The 22,188-nt window shown below is 42.4% G+C and overlaps 1 protein-coding gene across 1 annotated transcript; it reads right to left on the bottom strand.

Annotated features, from left to right (window-relative positions):
- Nucleotides 1–14,074: 14,074 nt before the first annotated feature.
- LOC137787024 (protein Tob1-like) lies at nucleotides 14,075–18,185 on the bottom strand. Its single transcript, XM_068579210.1, has 2 exons — nucleotides 17,944–18,185; nucleotides 14,075–16,680 (listed from the first exon to the last, which is right to left on the bottom strand). The coding sequence occupies exon 2, from the start codon at nucleotides 16,465–16,467 to the stop codon at nucleotides 15,421–15,423; it is 1,047 nt and encodes a 348-aa protein (XP_068435311.1). The 5' UTR covers nucleotides 16,468–16,680; nucleotides 17,944–18,185; the 3' UTR covers nucleotides 14,075–15,420.
- Between the last annotated feature and the right edge of the window lie 4,003 nt (nucleotides 18,186–22,188).

Raw genomic sequence — 22,188 nt, 5'->3', positions numbered from 1 at the left:
TATATATATATATATATTGAACTGGTGTTAGAATAAACGGAGAGAACGGGGTTGTGTAGACAGAGGAATCACAAGTAATACAAGCTCAGTGGTACTTTGTCAAAGGAAAACCTGCTTTTTGTCTTTCTTGCCGGGAGTTAAATGAGAAGATCAATATTGTTCACTGTTGAGTGAATGCTAAATATAAATCTACTGCCAGTTAGCTTAGCTAAACACAAAGGCTGCTAACGTGGCTTAGTCCAAAGAAAACAATATATACCTGCCAGCACCTCAAAAGCTCACTTTAAACATGTTTTATCATAATTGTTTAATCCATACAACTAAAATAAATGTAAACAATGGGTTATGGGTTAGGGGTTATGCCTGGACTACTCCATTGACAATCACTTCCTGTACACAACAGTTTTAGTGTCTTTCTCAGAAGACAGAACACAGAAGTGAAACCTCCAATAAAAAAATGTATTTTGTAAGGTGTGAAGCAGCCAGTGATATTATTTTTATACTAAAAGCGACACAGCCAAACATCTGAGCAACAACAAAGAAAACACCTTTGCTTGTTGGCAGCATCTGAACCAGGAGAGTCAAACAGCCAAAGGATTGCTCGTCAAGTGCCTCAGCCACGTGGCCATAACAACATCTATAATCAGGATTTATATTCCCAGAGTCAAACTCTAACTCAGTATTGAAACAAATCAATATCCCTCTGTCGGTTAGGGACTGAGCCTCTCAAACCTCATTTCACCAAATAGATCTGCATTTTATCACATGGATAACATTTGGCTCGGGGTTCCCACCTGATGGCTTTTGCTTTTTCTCAATAGCAGCTGACATATTGAGGACCATTCATGAATTCTTTATAAAGTAAAGCTTGTGGTGACGTCACAAAGAAACCTTGAGGCCTGTGCGTCTTTTGCCTTTAATCACTGATCACGTAGTTGAAATACAGCATAGCTATAATAGTATGGAATAGAAAGGGTTCAAGCCCCTGCTGTGCTGAGGCAATAGCTGAATGTGTCAACAGCTTCATCAGATGTCAACTTTAAATATCAACCAGGCACTCAGATACCCCATCCTGATGGAAATAAATGTCTGAAGCATGTGACAGCACTCTGCATACGACTTCTTTTAGTGGAACAGGAGCCGCAGCGGCTGACGGCTGAATGTGTCTGTTGTCTGGTACTTATATAGCCGTGTCTCCACCTAATTTAAGGAGTTTCATTCCTAAAGAGATTTCATTTCAAAACGTGCAGCTTCTCTAACTCAATAGCTCCTGCAGAAGGTTCAAACAGTAAATCGTACTTAATCTTGAGATTATAAAACATGAAATAAAGGTGTTTTTTTAGTATGGAATCGCAAAATTATAATGCCAAACAGCTGTAATAACTACTCACTCATTCCTGGTTGAGAAGATGCACCTTAAAGAGCAAAATGAATAAAATAATCTCTCCACAAACCTTCTCTGAGAGACCAGACATTTGTAAACAAAAGCAGTTTGCCTCATTAGCTGCGTTTACATTCAGACACTCTGTAGAAATAGATCACAAATAAGAGTCAAGATGTCTCATGTAAATTAATTTAATGTCGACAATCGCTATGATTTTTTGTTGTTTTTACAATGACTGCATCTTTCTGCTCATGCTCTGGAAGTGAGTAAAGTGAAGATACTCTTCTGGGAAGACTCCCCACTCCTGTAATTTATGGGCACTCTCCACGTTTTTTTCCAGAGTGCTGTATGTTTCTCATGGGAACCATCGAGATTAGGTGTTGTTATCGTTCTGGAGGACATAAACAGAAGCTTCATCTTCTGCTCAATAACTCCAGTGGTAAATTCTAATAAAACTGTTTCAGTGAGATAGCACAGAGGACCAATAATGATCGCGTTAACACAGGCTCATGTTTTGCTTGTGGTGGAGTGTGCAAACAGTACGTGTGCTCCTGAGAACACTTTCTTCGGAGTTATCGATCCGAATAATTACATTTGAGAAGAAAAAAAACAACATATACAGTTTAATAAACCACAAAAAAACAAAACAGATCCACAATTCTACCTCTCCGCAGGTGACAACACTTAACACTTTATTGCCATATTAGTATATTAAAGGGGCACCCCCCTTTTACACACATCAGTTCACTCGTCACAGAGAGTACGACGTCATTCTTGTGTTGCTTGGGGGAGCTTTGTCAAAGCCAACATGGCACTTGAACATTGTGGGTCTTTAGGGAGAGTTACACTTGTATTATGGGAAACGTAGGATGCAGCATTTTCCAAACTCTGCCCATACTCTAAACTAAAAGTCATACTACAACCTTTCTTTTTTGGATTTGTGTCTTACCAGCCTCCTAACTTCATGGATGTACTGTCCTAAATTGCTCGAGTACTCATTTAAATAGAAATTTTTTTGTGATATGGGAATTGATAGAGAAAAGGTGTGTGTTAACCTCAGAAATGTAATCTAGAAATTCTTCTCTGGTCTCACACACACACACATACAGACACACACACAAAGCATACACACAAACAAAGTGCATATAATTAGTGTCTGCAGTTTCCGGTGGAGGGAAAGGCACAGTCTAAATGATGCTCTTTATGTTGTGGTTCTCTGAAAGCCTGTGGTCTCATTGTAAGTCCGTATACGTTTCTGTTTTGTGTGTGACTGTGTGTGCGTCAGTATGGACCCAACCATTACCATGTCTATTGTGTGGGGCAGTCGAGCCACCATGAATACGACTGGACGTTCAATTGCAGAGTGTGAGAAAGAACCCAACAGCACAAAGACAGCGCTATATTTTCATTTCTGGCTTGACAACAGTGTTTACATTGGAGTCCAGTCTGAAAGGGAGATGACAGAGAGAAGATGCTACATTACCTGGTTGAGTTTTACCGATCAGCCATTGTTCCATAAAGCACACTTGCATACACCATCAAAGTGCATAAGGGACCCACGCATGTTGTAAAAAAAAGCACATTTCTCCCCTCAAGATTTCTCCCTTTATGTTGGTGTTCATGTCAACAAGCAATCAGCATTACTTCATAATTACCGCTGCTTGGTAACGTCATCGTAGTCATGGATGGGATCATTGCTGTCATGTGTGACATCCCCATTATCACCGTCACTGTCATTCTCATTATCTGAATCGTTGTAGCCACAATGATTTCTCATCCAATTTGTGACTCAACGTGGTCCTCTCCTCTCCTCCGTTTAGCTACCTGTAGCACGGCACCCTGCAGGGTTATGCTAATAACAGCGTTTCTCCTGAGACACCCTCAACTATTGGCTTCAATAAGGACTGCTTTCCTGCTGGGGACTTAGCTGGCTTATTGCTGTCTCTGACATCACAGCCTGTCACATAGTGTTACAGTCTCTGTGCTAGGCTAAGCTAACTGGCTCCAGCTACATATTCACTGCGCAGATGGGAGAGTGGTAATGACCTTCTCATTTCACTCTTCGCAAGAATGGTAAATGGTAATTGGACCTGTACTTGTATAGTGCTTTTCTAGTCTTCCGACCACTCAAAGCGCTTTAACACTAAATGACATCATTCACCCATTCATACACTGATGGGAGAAGCCACTGGCCCATCAGGACTAACTAACACACACATTCGCACACCGTAGGCACAGCTACGGGAGCAATTTGGGGTTAAGTGTCTTGCCCAAGGACACATCGACATGGGCCAGCGGAGCCGGGGGTTGATCCTCCGCTTGAAGGACGGCCCGGCTCACCGCCGAGCCACAGACGGTGAATGAGCAAAAGAGCAGCTCCCAAAATGTCTAACTATTTTAACTACGTTACTTAAAATGGTCTGACTGGTCTCCACTGGAAGACCTAGCCTCCTGCAGGAGGTAGAGTGGTCATCCTCATCATCATCATCATCATCATCAAATAAAGCCACCAACACAATGTGAGACAGAGTTTCTATGCTGCTGATAGTTTTTTTTTACATGATTACTCAGTGCACATTATAATTGCGCATAATTCAGTGCACGTATGATACATATTTGTATTGATCTTCTTCCTGGATTTAATATTATTTTTTCTGGCAACAGTACTTCTGCTCTCTCTCTCTCTCTCTCTCTCTCTCTCTCTCTCTCTCTCTCTCGCTCTCTCTCTCTCTCTCTCTCTCTCTCTCTCTCTCTCTCTCCCCCTCTCTCTCTCTGGCTTCCTGCAGCTCTGCCCATCACTCTTCACTATTTCAGTCCCTTCTATATATCTCCCTCTGTTCTCTCATTTCTCCATCCATCCATGTCCCTGCTAACCTCTCCATCATGTCACCAGTCTATTCCTTCCTTCCTAACTCAAACTTTCCGTCTTTCTTTCTCTCCATCTGCTCTCTCGCTCCCTCCCCTCCATCCCATCCTTCTCAGCTAGCTGGCCGGACTGCTGACGTCTGCAGTAGCGTTGGAGCGCGGCCAAGCACTGCCTTAAATCACAGAGATTCCTAATGTAATGCACACATACATCACACGTTTGTGAGCCGCGGTGTGTGTGTCACATGCACTCACAGATAGCAATGTACATCACACAGATGTTTGAACACATAACTTTGTGTAATTGTAACTGCTGATACAAATGAATAAATGAAAACATGAAGGAAGTCACATTGTATTGTCCGACAGTTTAGTGTTTCATTCTGATCGAGGCCCCCGGTGAGAAATACTTATCTCTTTTGGTGCTTTTAGCTCATTTTATTTTGTTGTTTCCATTGAGAGAGCTTGTTTTATGTTCCCTTATGTATCCAAATATGTATCAAATCTAACTCTTGGTAGATTTATGTCTCCAAATATAGAGAGCCTCCCATGACAACATTGTTTACTAAAACTCTGGAGGGATTCAGCTCACCTTCTGTTTTTTTTTATTTTTTTCATAAAATCTGGAAACTGTCCAGTTGGTTGGCTCTGGCTTCAATACTGTACGCAGACGACAGCCCGTCTGTTCCATGTAACATTTTCTCTCAGACATCGCGTTCCCTGAGCCCAAAAATCTGTGTTACCTGACCCATATTTTTCAAATATACCCAAAAGAAGAAAAAAAAACAATACATTAGCTTTTGAAATATTCCATTCTGAGACATGCTACAAGACATTTTGTACTTGGTCAAAGTGTAATGAACAAAAAAGTTTTTATTAATAAGGACTGTTCTCCTTCAAGTGAGACTACTGATCACATGTCAGTGACATGGGGCGACATGACCTAGCAGAACCCCTCTGTAGCTTCTCCACTTTCATTTCCTCCTCCTCATTTGGCTGCAGCCGGCCGCCAGAAAACTCACAACACTGCCAGTAATCCTCTGCGATGGCTGACAGCACAGCAGGCACTACATCACATGATGGGATTGACGTTTTATAGGTCTGCTGTGGACTGTTATGAGCCTCAGGGAGGGAGAAGCATGAGCTGGAGACAAAATATAAATCAGGACAGAAATGCAGCTTCCGTAAAAAAAACAATTTTTAAAAAACTGTACCGCCTCGTAGAGCGGAGGAGGATGTCTGTAGGTTTTTACTTTACACAAACATTCCCCAGTCGTGTGGAGGAGTGTGTTTGGGTCTACTAACTGCAAAAGTGTTTCATCACTTCACTATGTCACGCTCTTGAATTCAACTACTTTGAACCGAAGATTTAGTGTAAATCGAAAGATAATTCCCTCATCATAATCACTTAATGCTCCTTAACGTCAAACAGTCTTTCTCTCAGTCTTCCTCAAGCTGCCGGCGTAGCTCAACACAATGCCCGAGTATGCGGGAGTGAAAGAAAGGCACTTTACGACCCTCCAATTATTCCGACGAGCTCAGTTTCTTCCCCTCTTTAGCGCTGTTATGTGTCAGCACAGAAACAGCATGAAGACGAGTTCTCACTGTTGGCGAGAAGAAACACAACAGCAGAACAGCATACTGCCAAAAGGTTGGAGGGCAGACGCACAGTAGTGAGCTTCACTACTCTCGGTGATGAATGGAGTAAAGTAATGTCATCTGAGTAGAATTACAGTCTTCACCTGCGTGCAAGTGTTAACACGTCTAAACCGTTGGAACCAGAATACTCTGACGTTCAAGCGGAGGGCAAATGGTTGACTCATAAACCAAAAGTTATATAGACTGTCATTATGTCACTTTAGTGACAAAAGATTAATGTTTGCTAAGGAGAGGTCTTTATTTCACGTATATAAATAAAACGCTCGGGGATATAGTCCGGTCCTGTGTAAAAAAAACGCACTCAGGAATGCAGGGAAATAAGTTTATTTGGATACAATTAAATCGTTGCTTTTCTTCTTCAATAAAGTACAACAGAGAAATGTGCAAACATTTAACTGTTAGTGTTTAAATGTAAAGAAGGGTTTAAATGTGTGTAGCATTGTTATTCAAATTGTGAAGGCCTCGTTTGTCATTAACACAAAGTCTGAATGTTAACACACTACAACAGCAAATTGGATAAGGAATTTATGACCAAGTTACACAAGCACATTTATACAATAGCAAGTAACCGTTTTTGTCAACAAAAGGAAAGGATACAACACATATCTTAATGTGAAGATAAGCTCTACAGTTATCTATTATTTAGCTGGATGTCACAGTCAGAGATGTTATTTAAACACAATGAAAACAGTTTTTGAGCTTGATAAAAAAACGATGGGCACTCTCATTCGTTTACTGATAAATATAAAAGGCTTGTAGTTAAGGTATGCCAAGAGAGGAAGGTGGGGCCAGCAACACTATCAGCCAATCAGTGTGTTGGGATATGAATAATAAGGAATATTTTCTTATGTTGTCTCCCTCTTTCTCTGTCTCTCTCTCTCTCTCTCTCTCTCTCTCTCTATCTGATCTGCGATGTTGGTCTGGTGGAGTCTCGTGTTTACCCGCCGCTGCAGCTCAGTGGGCTTTTCTTCTACAAACCGTGGTCCACGCAGTTGACTCAGACACCACCGAGCTGGGCTCAGTCCACATGCGTGTGCTCTACTGTACGAGACAGAAGGAGAGAGAGAATGGGAGAGGAGGCGAGAGAGAAAGAGACATTAAGTGATAGAGCCTCCCCCCTTCTCTTAATTCTTGATCTAACCTTGCTTCAGCGCTGACGTTCTTATGCAACGCCACCCACTCAGGACCCATCAGCACCTCCCACACACACACACACACACACACACACACACACACACACACACACGCGCGCATGCACAGACATGCACGCACACGGTGGGCCTACACACAAGAAGTAGCCTTAAGCATATTTGTGCTGTGTGGGAGAGGAGTGACATCATTTAGTCCACCTGTGTACAAAACAAATAGTACAGCATAAATAGAGTCGTCTTATTCAGAGATAAAAACCTACTGAATGCTTTGATCAGGAGCAGATTTCCATTTTAACCGATGTGACTGATCAAAACCCCTCAGAAAGAGAGAAAGGGCATTGGTTTTTAACGTAACTGTAGATGATTTGACTGTGTGTGTGTGCGTGTGTGTGTGTGTGTGTGTGTGTGTGTGTGTGTGTGTGTGTGTGTGTGTGAAAGACCCTGCAGCACAACACAGTAAAAGATACATCTGACAACTATGGTAACACACCATGCTTGTTACCCTGCGTCATAAACAAACGCTCATTAACATAATATAGGCTATGAAACATGTGTTTGCTAAAGTGCTGATGGTGTTTAAAGTTGGTTGGGAGGCGACAGGTTTTTCCAGAGCTCCAGTTCTCATGTGTGCCTGTGTTTATAGCCACGAGTATTGCAGTCTGCATCACCAGTCACCCACACAGAGTGATTAATGTAGCCATTATTTCATATTCGTCCTCGATCAAAACTGGATTCCACAGCAAGTCAACATCCTCCAACTCCTCTCTATTTATTTGTGTAATGCAATATTTTAGCTTGTAAGTCGCCCTGGATGATACCTGACAGTTTGTGTTAGTTTCAAAAGTGTCCATGTCTCACACAACAACACAACGATACACAATGCAATCATTTGACATTGTTAGGGAACTGATCAAAGGACCGGGAAGACAAGCAGAAAGTAAAAACATGAAAATAATATATATGAGGCAATTAAGAGACTCTCTTCTTGAAATTGTTCTGTTTTAATATGTTTACCAATTAAATGTTGTTATTGTTCAGCCCATAATTTATTTTTGAACACAACAGATTGCTAGGCCTGGTAATTGGAAATACATGACATTTTATCTTGAAAATGATCCTAGAACATAAGAAATAATAATATTGAGGCTGATTCGCGGAATGAAAGCATTACAACCGGACTGCAAATGTATTCCTCGAGGAATTAAAATTATGAATAATCTCTTGGAAAAGTCACTTTAAAAATGATTTTCTGAATCCTGATCCACAGATCTACTTTCCTTGTAATGCTCAGCATAATCCAATAGAGTGGGTTGGATGGAGGAATCTCGATCATAACCACCAAGTCTGGCTTCATTAGAGCCTGTGCAGTGCCGGTGGTTAACAGGTGTGTGCTACATTCCCCAAATTATTGTACAAACGAGGCAACTAGGCCATTCTTTCATGAGGACATTGGGGGAAGCTGTGTGCATGCATGTTTGTGTTCGGACTCAAGCTATGAAGCAGATGTTTTTCACCTCACATGCAAACTAACATCTCGCCATTTTGAGCTTGCAAAGTAAAGAGTACAAAGCAAAATCAAGGGACAATTGTGCAGCCCAAATCAGCTGAGGTTGAAGTTAATGTCAATACATCAGAGACTCGGGAAGTAACTCTCAGCGGTGGAAGGATACGTAACTTCATTTGACAAAGAGGTTAAACTATTAGTGGGACCTGTTTTGACACTTACAAATGCAAAACTTAACGAGTGTAAGTGTTGCGTAAATGCTTGAAAATAAGAACCGCATCCTTTGCATAATTGTGCACACCCACCCCAACAGGCTTTTCCAAGTTAACAGCACTGATAATACTTGTTCTAGCAGGAGAATGCATGTCCCTTCAACTGTCTTTTGTCAAATGCAGTTTGCCTCATCGTGAAGTGAGAGTATGTCACTTTTGAATGTTCATAGTGTGTCAAATTCCTAATCAATAAAATGCATCTTTGTTCAGCTCAGTGTACTCAAAGGTGTTGCTGCTACACCCTAAATTTGTCTGCAATGACCGGTAGCTTATGGTGGCTAATATTAGCTTAACTTAGATAGATACTGCTGTGTAACTGGGATTACTGAGTTAGTTTGCTGACTTCACAAGTCTTTGCATTTACAAAAATCCCAAAAGTGTCACTTTAACTCACTTTTCAGCAAAGGTTCCAGTCTGACTTTAATTTAAGGGCTAAGATGTTGGTCTGATCCACGGTCCTCTCTCTCTCTCTTTTAAAAGAACCTTTTTTTAAACTTCATACATACAATAACATCTAAATAGAGACATGGTGGCTCTGGAAATTGTCTTAAGCCTATTTTTAACTGAAGTATTTAAAGCAAAAAGAGAAATGTAAGAAAGCGTGTTCAGGCCGGCACGTGTTGGTCCCGGGCAGCCTTATTAGCGGGATAGTTGAAATTCCAGAGTCCTGAGTCAGTCGGGGCTGCTGTGGAGACTTCCTGGTGATGTCCAAATAGGTTTTACTTGGACAAGAGAGGCCCGATAAGCTCGACTGCATTGTAAACAACTGAAGAGAAGCCATTACACTCTGTACTTATCGTTTGCCGTCACGTGCCGCGTGCCGCTCTAATTATATCCTGAAATACGTTGAGAAGACCGCAGTGTATCTTTTACTTCCCTCTCCTCAGGAGCTTTAAACATATACACTCTCTTTAGCATTTATCAAGGGCACACAACTGCCATAGTAGTGTTCATTCACGATTACTGCACCACTGCCAGTAAATGCCACAGAGATGGCTCTATCTCTGCATGTTTTGACTTCCTGTCCCACTGATCCATAGCAGTGGGAGCTGTCCTTGCCAACGATCCCATCCTCAGACAAACAGGAGAAAAAGAGCTTCCTTTGAGGGCTCCAGGATACTAGAACCATGTTGACAAAATATTTAGCCTTGCTGTGGAAAGTAAAAGAACAAAGTCCCATGACTTAGGTATAAGTCAGAAGCTGCATGGCCAGACGTCACCAGGGCTTCTTTTTCTCTAATGTGTGTAAATATTATTCATGAAAGCGTTCAAAGCATATGAGGTATAAGTCAGGTAAAGCCAGACTGACTCTAAGTAGACAGAAAAGGTGTTTTAGAAAGCAAAAGCAATTTTTTCTCCGCAAAAGAAGAGCATTCGTGGTGACGTCTAGGCTTGAGATATTATGGATTAAGGGGATCTGGAGAGAAAGTTTCAGATGAAGATGTTTGAGGGAGGACTTCTCCTTCCTTTTAGATCGTTGTCCTCCCCTTCGAGCATGTGCAGGTAGTTTGCGTGCATGGGTTTATGTATTTTTTATGCATTTGTGCGCGCATGATTCTCCTCTTCAGTGTTTCCCAGAATGCCCCTCCTCGCTCTCCTAGCTACAAATCATCCTCTTCTGAGCACAAAGCCTCTGAGAGACACCAAAAGATTCCTTTGTTGCTATAGCATCCTCGCTCTCTCTTTCTCTCTCCCTGGAAGACTCACACATAGACACTAGGGAGTGATGAATAGCAGGTGTGTAAGCTTCCAGCACCAGTGTTTGCCACAGACCTGCACATTTTGCGGAGCACTGATTGATCTCAGCTTGACAAGATGAGTCCGATTAATGAAGCTTGGACACTGCCAACAGTTAAGGGACCCATGGATACTTTTAATGTTAAAAATATGTTCCTTTTTATCCAGAAATAGTGGTGCGGTCCCCAACAAACAGCCATATTCGTGAGAAGCCAATTCTCACAACAATTGTAGTGATATTTTTGGATGTAGCACACAGCATGCTGGGACTTGCTTTCTCAGAGCCGACTATCTTATCAAATCATGAAGCAGTGAAGAGATCTCATCGCGACGAGAACCAAACCAGACAAATCCGATGTGAGGGGAATCTTATTTCTAAAGGATGAAGCAAAAACAGAAATAACATAAACAGCAGAGCCACAGTTGCGTCGCATGCTAACTATCGTGCGAGGCCACTTTGTAACATTGACGGTTAGCGCGTCGTTCCGCCCTTTAGCTGCGAAGCGTCGTGGGGAACCCAATGTCAGGTAAGGGAGTGCTGTGATGGACTGCCCTGGAAACCACAGTACGTCCTCAAGAGGTGTGGTGAGGGAGGAGAGGCCGAGGAATGCGTGTTTGTTTTTGGTTTCCATCTGCAGATAAGAGCAGCTCCACTTTAAAGGGCTGGGTGCGTGAGTGTCTGCTGGTGATATCTACAATGTGCAAAGCAAACCTGACAACTCCCACTATGCATCAGTGAGTGTGTGTATGTGTGTGTGGCAGTGTGTACACAGGAACGTAATAAAGTATGCATGAAAAGACATGCAATGTATCCATCAAGACCAAAAAAAAAAAACACAACTCATAAGATTCCTAAAAACACAAATATTCATGACAGACTGCACACATTAGGCTTGGTTAAACTCAAGTGCCTGAACTGTTTGTATTAGCACAAGACAGTCGACAGCTGCAGGGCGTATTAGTGCAGAATATATTTGAGTGAACGTAAAGTGTTTCTCGTCTGCCTACTAGCAACCGCTCATATGTGCCAAACGTGTGAGCAACTGTTGAAAGCAACTGTGTCAGTACTCTTGGTACTCATTTAAGCTTCAACTGTCAGACCAGTCAACACGTGTTATCTTTCTCATTAATGTGTCTGTTGGGTCGTGAAAGAAATCTTTTTTTTCTAGTTTTTGTACAGAAAAACAAAAAATAAACAGATAAGTTCTTCACTTCTGGGTAGAAATCGTTGGTACCAATTGATACCAATCAGCTTTGGTGAAGTCATTCACAGAGGAAAGCACAATTCCCTTAAGCTTATCATTGCTCCATCAGCTCCAGTGTGTTTCCAGAAATAGATGGGGTGAGGGTTTGAACTAAGGCGAGGGACTGAAAAGCCATTAACTGTTTGTATTTTTGCTGAGGAGGGTGACATTACCATAAGGCCTTGTCGGCTGGCTGGGACCACACGCTGAGTTGAGCTCCACCTGTTTTTATGACAGGCGGAGTGGGGGGCGAGGGGAGCGGCTTGGCACCGGATTAGCATCAATAGTAGTGTTGGCGATGCTTCACTCTCCCCCTCTCTCTATCCGTCCAATTGCTCCATGCCTTTCCCATTCCCTCTTTGTTTCATCAAGCTTCAGTCTCTGTGCTATTCTGATCCCACATTCAGCCCCGTCTTGCTGGTATTCTTAGCACCATACTTTTATGGCATTAACATACTCCATACAACACCTCACGCTCTCTTTTGTCTGTATTGCTCTTCTGCTCCGCCCCAGTCACAGCTTGGGGGTGTAGCCAGGGTCGGGAAGTTACTCAAATGATTATGTCAGACATACAGCACAAATGTATTCTCTCACTTATTTGCTACTTTAAATTATGGCATGCCAAACTTTGAGAGTGACAGACCCTGCACCTGTTTCACACACAGAAAACTTAAATTTAATATAACAATCAATTGGGTTACATGACTATGAAAACATATTCACATGACATTATAATCAGTAAAAGGTTGTAAACGATAACCTCACCGACCATCAACGCTGTGTCGTTTGTGCAGAAATACAACCGTAGTATAAATCTTAGTATACCAAGTAGCATGATAGCAATCTAATTAAAATTAGTAGAGGACAGAAAAACTGATCTTGTGATAGTGATGCCCTTTGCATGATGGCTGGAGGTTAGAGTACACGCTCCTTTTCTTTTACGACTACAGGACATCACTGGCCTCAGCCTTTATGTGCGTTATTGATTCCCGCCCCGTGTAGAGAAATATAAACTGGATCAAGAAAAAGGGTTTCTGTGTGTGACTCCCCTCGTCTTCTCTTCAAGCCGCCTGGAGGGACACAGTCCTTTTTGTGACGTGCAGAAGACCATTGACCAAAGAAAAAAAAGGGCATTAAAGGTAATTTTAGAACAACCTGTTCCACCCTGTTGATTCTAGATGTACACAAACAGTGTCACAGAGCAAGATAAGCAAGCGCACTCCCACCCGACTCTTTAACACTCACAGTATCAGCAACTGAGATACACCCACACACGCAGACTGAACTTTACTCAGCATATCAAGCCCCACGTTTATCAGGGGACACGCAAACTGACAAGCGATGATGAGCGGGCCCCAGAGGGGCCATGATATGCCAGCAGGGTCAGGGTGATGTGGTTCTAGTGCTGGAATCATGCAGACCAACAATCCCTCATCATAAGAAACAGCAGTAACCACAAAGGTCTCAACTTGAAAGGACACTGAGAAAATCAGTTTGTACTCTGAGGAAACACAGCGAGGTTATTACTAAAATCATACCTTGATTAATAAGCTACGATTCACCTTCAGGCTCAACAATTTGACACGGGTGCTCAACTCCCAAATAATATAAGCCAATCAAAAACTTCAGTGTAACTTTATGTTTTTTATGTTGGAAACAATGCTAAATTATACAGTAGATGGCCTCTTGAGTTTGAATCAGTTCAGGCGTGATCTTTCCAGCCCCAATACGTCACTGTACTCTTTTTGGATCCCATTGCATAAAAAGTACTGCAGTTATCCATTAACAGGCCACATCCTCGAGGACACTGGGTGAAATGTAACCGGCCAGCTTAGCATTCAGCTGCACTCTCCCGTGCAGGTTTTAGTACCGTTTTCCAGCTTTGCATGTTGTATTTTATTATTAAAAGTTAATAAGTGGCTCGGCTAACTCTCTGGAGGGAGAGTTTTCAATCTGGCCTTCCATCAACAAGGAGATGAGATAAATAGCACCCTGGGGTTGGTAGGGATTCAATGTATTGCATAAAAGCACCTCAGCAGATGCTTCGCTGCGATTCTCACCCACAGGAGTCTGATTTTGCCCCATCTTCTAGGCGCAGTATCAGATCTGTAGTCTTCGACCCACAGTACAAGGTTTCCGCCTGTCATCTGTGTAGTTTAAGCCTCGGAAATGTGTTGCATGGTACAGCAGCCTGTGCGCCAGCAGCCTCGTCACACATTCGAGCTCTTGCTTTAGTTCAGGAGGTTATCAGGTTGACACGATCACAGTCATCGTCTCCATATGTGTAATGACACTTTACTCAAGGGAAAGCCAACGTGAACAAATGTTAATGCGGGCGTGTGTACCAATGTGTCGATGATACAGGCGGAGGATAGTGAATGTGTCGAGGTCTGTACTATATTGTGTAATGTTGCAAAATTCATTGGTTGACCCATTCTATTGGGAGTGAACTGTCAAAACTCTTTGGTGAGGACATAGCGATGTACCAAACAGGTGAACTGCAAATGAATGTGGGCGTATTTAGAGCAGACCTGATTCTTCTGACCCGAGGGCAGAATACTGGATCTGCCCAAGCATGTTACAAAACTCTGATACTCTGCTTAACCTCCTTTGAAACCTGTACCGACCAGCTCAACCGCAAAAAAAAAAACAATGAAACTGAACAAGTGCAATTATTTTCAAGCTTTTTAATACAAACTTAATAAACTATCAGTCCCTCTTAACATGTAAGACACTGACTCCAAATACTTTGTTATACCGTGTTTTTTTTTTGTTTTTTTTTATCAAGTATTGCACAATGTAGGTACAAAATTAATATACGATTACATTTTGTCCATAATATAGCAAAAATCTTTAAACTCTTAACAGAAAATACAACTCTTATGTTTTTCAAAAAAGCAAATATTCTTAAATCCCACTACTACGGAATATTCTGTACACAATCTTTAGAATAGAGTCGATGTTTTTTAAAGATGGATTCATTTTATAATTTCAATAAAAAAAGAAAACATAAAGTTGCTGCAGCCATCACAGATCACTGGAGTAGTAAAAAGATATAAATGCAATACCATGTCGTAGAAACAATAGATACTCTGATATTTTACAAACTCTGTACTAAATTAAATTATACAATTAGAAAAAAGACCAGGAAATCCCACTTATTTGTGCCAATTTCTTGAAGAAATTGACTGTGTCCAGTTATTTTTAAATACTGAAAGAGGCCATGACTTGTGGTGGTGTTTTTTTTTTTTTTGTCTTTTCTTTATATCTTAAAACAGTCACATAAAAAAAAGTTGTGCTTGGTTGGCAAAAGAAATAACAATGATGCATGTTGAAGTTTAGGTCACCAAGCTTGGACATCTTGTACTAAAGGTATAACTCAAGGGGGCAAAGGAATTCACCCTCGGGCTCATGCTCTTAGACTCGTTACGTAGATCTTACAGCTGACAAGTCACTTTTTCTTTCTGTCATGACATTCTGTTTTTGTTTTCATGTATTTGTTTCCCCCCTTGTTTACATGTTGTGTTTGTTTCCCCCCCCTATCACATTATCTCTGGTCGTTTCTGTGTGAAATAGTAGCTTAAGTAGTACCTTTTTATGTGTACTAGTTGGCCATAACTGGCTGGAATTGCTGGTTAGAATACTGCATGTTGTTCAAGCTGAAATTCAAGCCATCCATAAGGGACTTGTCGTTAAGGCCACCATAGGCCGCAAACACGTCGAAGGCATTGCTGTACTGCAGCGGGCTGAGGCTGAGCGAGCTGTCTCCAGGGAAGAGAGCACTCTGGCTGCCCTGGCCCTGAAGGCTGGGGAACACAAACTCCTTGGCATTGGGAGACAGAGCTGAGGGCTTCTGCTGCTGCTGCTGCTGCTGCTGCTGCTGCTGCACCCCGAGGCCCAACCCGTAAAGAGAGTGCATGGAGGTGGAGATGGCTTTCTGTTTCAGGAGACTGTTCACATTCAGGCCCAGGTTGGTGGGAGAGGTACGCGCCACCTTGTTCCCAGCACTACTGCTGCCATTGTTGTTGTTGTTGTTGCGGCCGCTGCTCTTCATCTTAGTGGAGCCGAACTTGGTGGCGGCGAAGGTGGCCGTTGTGAAGGTTAAAGGCTGCGCGGAGCGGGGCATGAAGGTGGGGCTGACTGCTGCCGAGTGGCCGAACGGAGGAGACGGTGAGGTGGAACCCGGAGAGGCTGCGTTCACAGGCTCGTTGATGGGCATGAAGACCTGTGCGTCGGGATTGAAACTGTTCTTGATCTCCTTGTCCAGATCGAGTCCCCCACTACTAGCTCCACTTTCATTGCTGTCATCGACATACAATACTTTGACTGGCCCCTTGTCCCCGATCTGATAGGACACCTCATAGGGGTCAATCCACACGCTGAGGTCCTGGGGCAGATTGTTGCGGACATCTTCGATGTCCAGCCCGCTTTCTTTGGCTGCCTTCTCCACCACAGGGTCCACCTTCTCCCCCACGTGGATACATCTGAATCCTGAGCCCTTGTATGGCTTTTCTGGGTACCAGTGTCCCTCATATTTCTGCTTCAGCTGCCTCTCCAGCTCCTCGCCGAAAATGTTAACGCGCCGCCTCGGCAGCTTGTTGTACAGGTACGAGATGATGAAGTTGAGAGCTACTTGGATTTCAAGCTGCATAGCTAACTGCCGACGTTTACCAGGTAGGTGAAGATTGGGTGTGTCTGACCTTGAACGTGTCCACTGGGTCTGCTTTGTTTATCCGTGGTTGGCAACACAGATGCTCTCCAGGCAGGATGGCGAAAGCAACCAGTATTTGGATAAAACAGGTTTCGAAAGCAAAAGTGCTGGTTTTGCAGTGAAGTGAAGTTCTCCACAGGGTATGATATTTTCCTGCAACAATTGGGAGAGGAAAAAAAACTGTTAACAATGTCACAAGTAAATGTAAAGGCTACCAAGAACAGTCATTCGGAATATAAACAAGACGGCTTCAGCTCCGTTTGACCACAACTAGTGCAGCCTTCATAAGGGGAGGGAGAGTTAATGTCCTTTAAACATTAACACCAGTGCATGTTGCTATGTTGACTGCTGGGAGCTCAAATATCTCAGGTTGACTGTCACACAACAGTCCTCCAAAGCGGAATTTCACAGCAACACTCAAAATGTGCAGCTATTGCAGAAATGTCAACACAGAGCCCACTGATCCTGGATCAGGACATATTTCTTGTTCATCTGGCATTTGCTGTGTATTTAAACGTCAGAAACTGGGTATTGAGCACGTTAACCTCGCACTAATACTCTGTAATCCTGTTACGTAATACTGGACAGCCTCCAGAGCAGGAGACAGGGAAACTAAAGCGGAGTTGTTGCATTTAAGGAACATAAACAATGCACTCAAGTGAGGAAAAGCCTTGCCAATAACGCATATAGGGGCTGGTTTGATGTGTATTGCCTGAGCTCTTCCTACATGAAACAACAATTTCGAAATGGGACTTCTGTTTTGGCAACACCCATATGTTTGGCAATTTAAAAAAAAAGAAGACGAAATACTTTAAAGTTACACCATGACGGTGGCTACAATGCAAATGTCACCAACTACAAAGCGCAATTCAAAGAAATTGGAAAGATAATCTGCAGGGGGATATTAAGCAACGCTCGTCGCCTCCCTCACGAAGCTGGCCTCGAAACAGCAACCTATAGGAGATAGCTCAGTGTTGCCAAATGGCTACAGGTCTTTCATCTTATTGGTTAAATTAAGAAATTTCACAAAATATGTCACAACCCGCTGGCTACAGCAGCCTGTATTGACGCCATTACAAATGGACAGAAACAATAAAGTACGATATGCTCAGTATACATTCACGTGCAAGTCCAACGAGTCTTTGAAGGGGGTATTGTTGTTTATTTTGCTTGTTTTTTAATACACCGGATATAAGACAAAAAATAGATACTACACACTGAACTCGCATGCACGCGCTTACACACACGCTCACTTTCTCAAACGCACACACACACCCCTCCCTAACTTCGTGGACTGACGCAGCAAATCAGCTTAGTAACGTTATGGATACAGCTATGGCACGACAGCAAGCGGAATGGAGACAATGACTTCAAATACAGCACAAGTGACAGAAAGAAGGCAGCAGAAATACTTACTTTTTGTGTAAAAAATAAAAATTCGCAGTAGTTCTTAAGTACCGTTAGTTAGTGCAAATAGACAAAAAAGTATAAATACTTTCTTCACATAGAATATATTATCAACGTTACAAAAAAGTATTCCAGTAAATGTACATTTCTGAGGATTGGCGTTTGCTTCGGTTTCTGTTTTTTAAGGTTATTTCGTTTTTTCCTCTTTCAGCAGGCTTGCAGAGTAGCTCCCGCCTCTCCGGGAGTTTCGCTACTTCGTCCCCCTCCTGTTACGGCGTTGCCTTTATTTATAGCTTTCCTCCGCCATGGGCACGAGGTAGGCGGTGATGCGGTTTCAGAGGTCAAAACAATACGAGCGGCTGCGATTGGTCCAAAGTACGAGTCCCGCCCTCAGAGTGGCGCCCGAGCTGCGCGCTGATTGGCTGAGCCGAGGTGTCATTCCGTGACATATGATTCTGTGAAACGGGGAGAGACGCCTCTGATGAGCGTTTGCGTCAGAGATAACCTAGGTCTGTGCTGACAGCGAAAGGCTAAAGTAATTATTGTAAAGACAGAAACGGCAGTATATAAATATATATCCTGTTCGACTTCGAACAGGCTTGAAACTAATACTTGTATCGATGTAAAAAGCCCTACTGTAGATGTTTTAACGGACTAAACCATCTCTATTTTCGAGGAAGCTGCATGTGAACGTCATAATCAAACAGACCAAATTAAAGACGCCATGCGACTGAACACCTTTATACCCTCCACGCGACTCGCTGCTCTTTTAAATGCCATATGTAGCCTCAAGCCATGCAATGAGCCGTTTTCGCGACTTTAATCTCATTTATATCGTACACATATACATCCTCTTGTATGTCATTCGTTATTCGCATAGCACCTTAATTGTATCGTGACGTGCCACGAACAACTGCAGAAGTTACGGTGAATGTACACGGCCCGAGAGGAGATTCCCTATAGCAGAGCATTACAGCTGGCAGCAGTGTGGGTGGTGCTGAGCGCCGTCTAGAAAACACGCGCGCTGATTGGTCTAAAACGGGGCAGGAGCTCCACGCTGAGTGGTGTGCCCGTATCTAAGGTGCTGATGTCGGCTGCGCACGTCATCGCTCGGCTGAACGCACGTTGTGCCAAATTTAAAGTGCACCAACACAAATAGTTGTGTGTTCATGATATGAAGTCACTGCTGTACAATGTCAGTGTAACTTTACATTGCTGTTTCTTTTCTTTTTAAATAAATAAATATATATATATATATATATATATATATATATATATATATATATATATATATATATATATATATATATATATATATATATATGGAAAGGGGAACACGTCGTAGGATATATCGGACTAATTATGATACCACAATAATGAAATAAATACGTATTGTAACATACATGTCCCAGAATAATTATTGCATATGTTAATATTGTTATAGATTGATATGTATTCATGTATTTTCTATTTTCTATTATATCTCTTGAATTAAAAATTATGAATTAAACCATAATAAGTAAACAAATAAGTAGTGTAACATAAATCTCACAGAACAAAACAGCGTTATCCTAATTCTATTATTGATTCATATTTCTTTATTATATTATATATATATTTTATTATACAAATATGGATTGATATGTATGATTGTCTTTCAACCTTTTTTTTTTTTATTATTTTCTATTATTATCTCTTGACAACAAGAGAGTCTTTCGTCATCGCAGCAGCTGTGCCAGTAATGGAAACGGGAGGCTGTTGGTCTGTAGGCCTGACAGAGTGGACCTTTAGACATTCCTCAAGCACTTACAGTAGGTTTGCCAAGCGCAGTCATGTGCTTGTTGTGAGCTGTAAATGTGTGCGAAAGGGCTCCCGTGAAAAGTGTTGTGTGGATCAAATAGCACATACGATAGATCAGGACGGGGCTGAGCAATAGAGAGATTATAGTTTGACATTGCCCCGTGGATTCAGAAGCACAATGTAGTTTGTCTTGGTGGAAGTGGGTGGGAGAGCGTGTTGGCTGCCAACAACGCGGTGACTTCCACTGTCTTGGCCAGGCCTTCTGGCTTGTTTACTGTAAACAACACAGCACAGTCTCACGTCTCATGTGCCTTTTAAGGTAGTTTACATATCACGCAAGGCTCTTGTGCTTTTTCAGTGGTGTATAAATTGTGTGTGCATGCTTGCTTGTGGCGTTTGCAGTTTTAACAAACAGCTGTCACCTGACAGAGCAAGGTCAGCAGCCATATTGAGGCATGGTAAGACTTCTATATTGTCTTAGGGTGTAATCCTCTAATGTATCCTCCACCCAGTGCCGCTTCTGTCACTTGTGTTTATGAAGGACTGTAACACCCTAAGATCTCTAATCCCACAATCGGTCTTCAGTTGAAGTCTGCGCTTACATCCCAGGAATGTGAACGTGGGCAGAGGGAGAAATTCACAAGAGTTTTTAGCGTTTTATGAAAATCCGACTCATGAGGGCTTAGTTGAGCTGTTTGTTTACACTGAGGGAATACAACATTGAGAAACAGACCATGCAGACAATGCTTTCTCTGGGAGTTTAGTAAACAGAGAAGGAGATGTGGGATGTATTGATATTTACTATTCCAAATACATGTATTATTCCAGTCTATCAAAATAAAACCATACTATCGCATGAACATTTGTCACGGGACCTCAGCCTCACAAATAAATACTTGTTGAGCAGAGGCTGCTCCTCCTTCGCAGCCCATGAGGTGCAAATATAGGCTCCGGTGATAGGACCATAAACAGAACTATGCTAAGCAGCAGATGTGTGACGGAGCATAATAGACCTCTTCCGCTTTTCTGTGAACCAATGGGGGGAAAAAAGCATTACGTTGCCAGGGGAAAAAAAATTAAATCAATGCAATGATGAGAGAGGAAGAACAGAAACACACGTGTTGGAGGCTTGTGATAGACTGTACTTCTCTCTGCACACGGTTTATGTTCAACGTTATTCAGCACTGACAGATAAACAGAAGACAAGCAACTGACAAAAGCAGAGGAGCTTTTTCACACACTTCCGCTTCCATGTCTGCCTCCTCTTTATCCCTTTTTTCGCCCCCTCACCCTCCCTCTATCCAGCTCAGGCGGAGAGCTTTTGACGTCACTGGTTGTTATTACTTAACACAACTCTGCAGAGCGCCCTGGGCTCCTCGTAATAGACAGATGCTTTGCTTTCCCTTTGAAGAGTAACTGAGGAAGTGGGGAAGACATGCAGTGAAGCAGACAGAAGAAGAAGAGAGGGATAAATTGGACGCAACGCCGGCACTGAGATTAGGACTTTAATTTGGCTTTTTAAGCCCTCTGCCAAATGAGGGGATTTATTCCAAATTGAGATGTAAACAAAAGGAGGTGATGATGATGAAATACACGAATAAATACTACTCCACTACTACTTTTTTTTTTGGTTTAGAAATTAAAAAATAACCTACTTTGAGGTTTTACTTGGTCAAACCAGAACAATCTTGTACTCAAACTGACCGTCTCCTTCTGCATGTGTGATCTAACGTGCTGTCAGACGAGTCTGAGGACCAATGAGCTCGCAGGACCTCAAAACGCGCCAGAAAAAAAGAGAAAAAACCCAGGTTCCTGCTTTGCAGTTTGAGACTCAATACTGCTCTCACTACTACTGTTAGACTCCCACAGCCTATACGGTCACAGGGAAGGTACTTTGAGTGAATATTGAATCTAAAAAAACAACTCATCTTTGGTGTAACCTTCAAATGAGTACCTCGTTAGTTATCCTGCCACTGATACATGAAATGACCAGCCTGGTATAAAAACTCATTAACTAAATTTCATGAGTGACTGAGTTTTCACACCAACATTTTATGGGGTTATCAGGGAATGACAAGTTGTACTTTCTCTTCTTTCTGGAACAGTCTGTGTCTGCCCATTAAACACCAGTGACCTGCAGCGAGCCACACAGAGGATTTACAGGGCAGCACATATGTAAACACGGGGGTTATGTTATCAGTTGTCACGGCAGCAGCGTGAGGAGTTTTCCTCCTGCACAGCCGCCTTCATAACCCGGCGAGGCTGTTACATAATTCATCCATTGGCAGCCCACTGGGGCAACATCAATAGATCTGTTCGCCATCTGCAGCGAGAGTATCCTAATTTGACCAACTTCATGCTGTGGAAAATGGATCATTTTGTATCTATAGTCAGTTTTAGACACACAAATATAGGGAGTGAGCCACGTAAATGAGTCATGTTGTATCTGGACAG

The sequence above is a fragment of the Clinocottus analis genome, unplaced genomic scaffold (assembly GCF_023055335.1).
Source record: "Clinocottus analis isolate CAN_PGR_092001 unplaced genomic scaffold, fCliAna1.0.p SCAF_16, whole genome shotgun sequence".
NCBI classification, from domain to species: Eukaryota; Metazoa; Chordata; class Actinopteri; order Perciformes; family Cottidae; genus Clinocottus; species Clinocottus analis.
The sequence above is the reverse complement of the archived record's forward strand: the minus strand, read 5'-3'. Positions and strand labels throughout refer to the sequence as shown.

Bases quoted from the DNA above. Each gene is read 5' to 3' on its own strand.
- LOC137787024 (XM_068579210.1), bottom strand. From the start codon at position 16,467: ATGCAGCTTGAAATCCAAGTAGCTCTCAACTTCATCATCTCGTACCTG.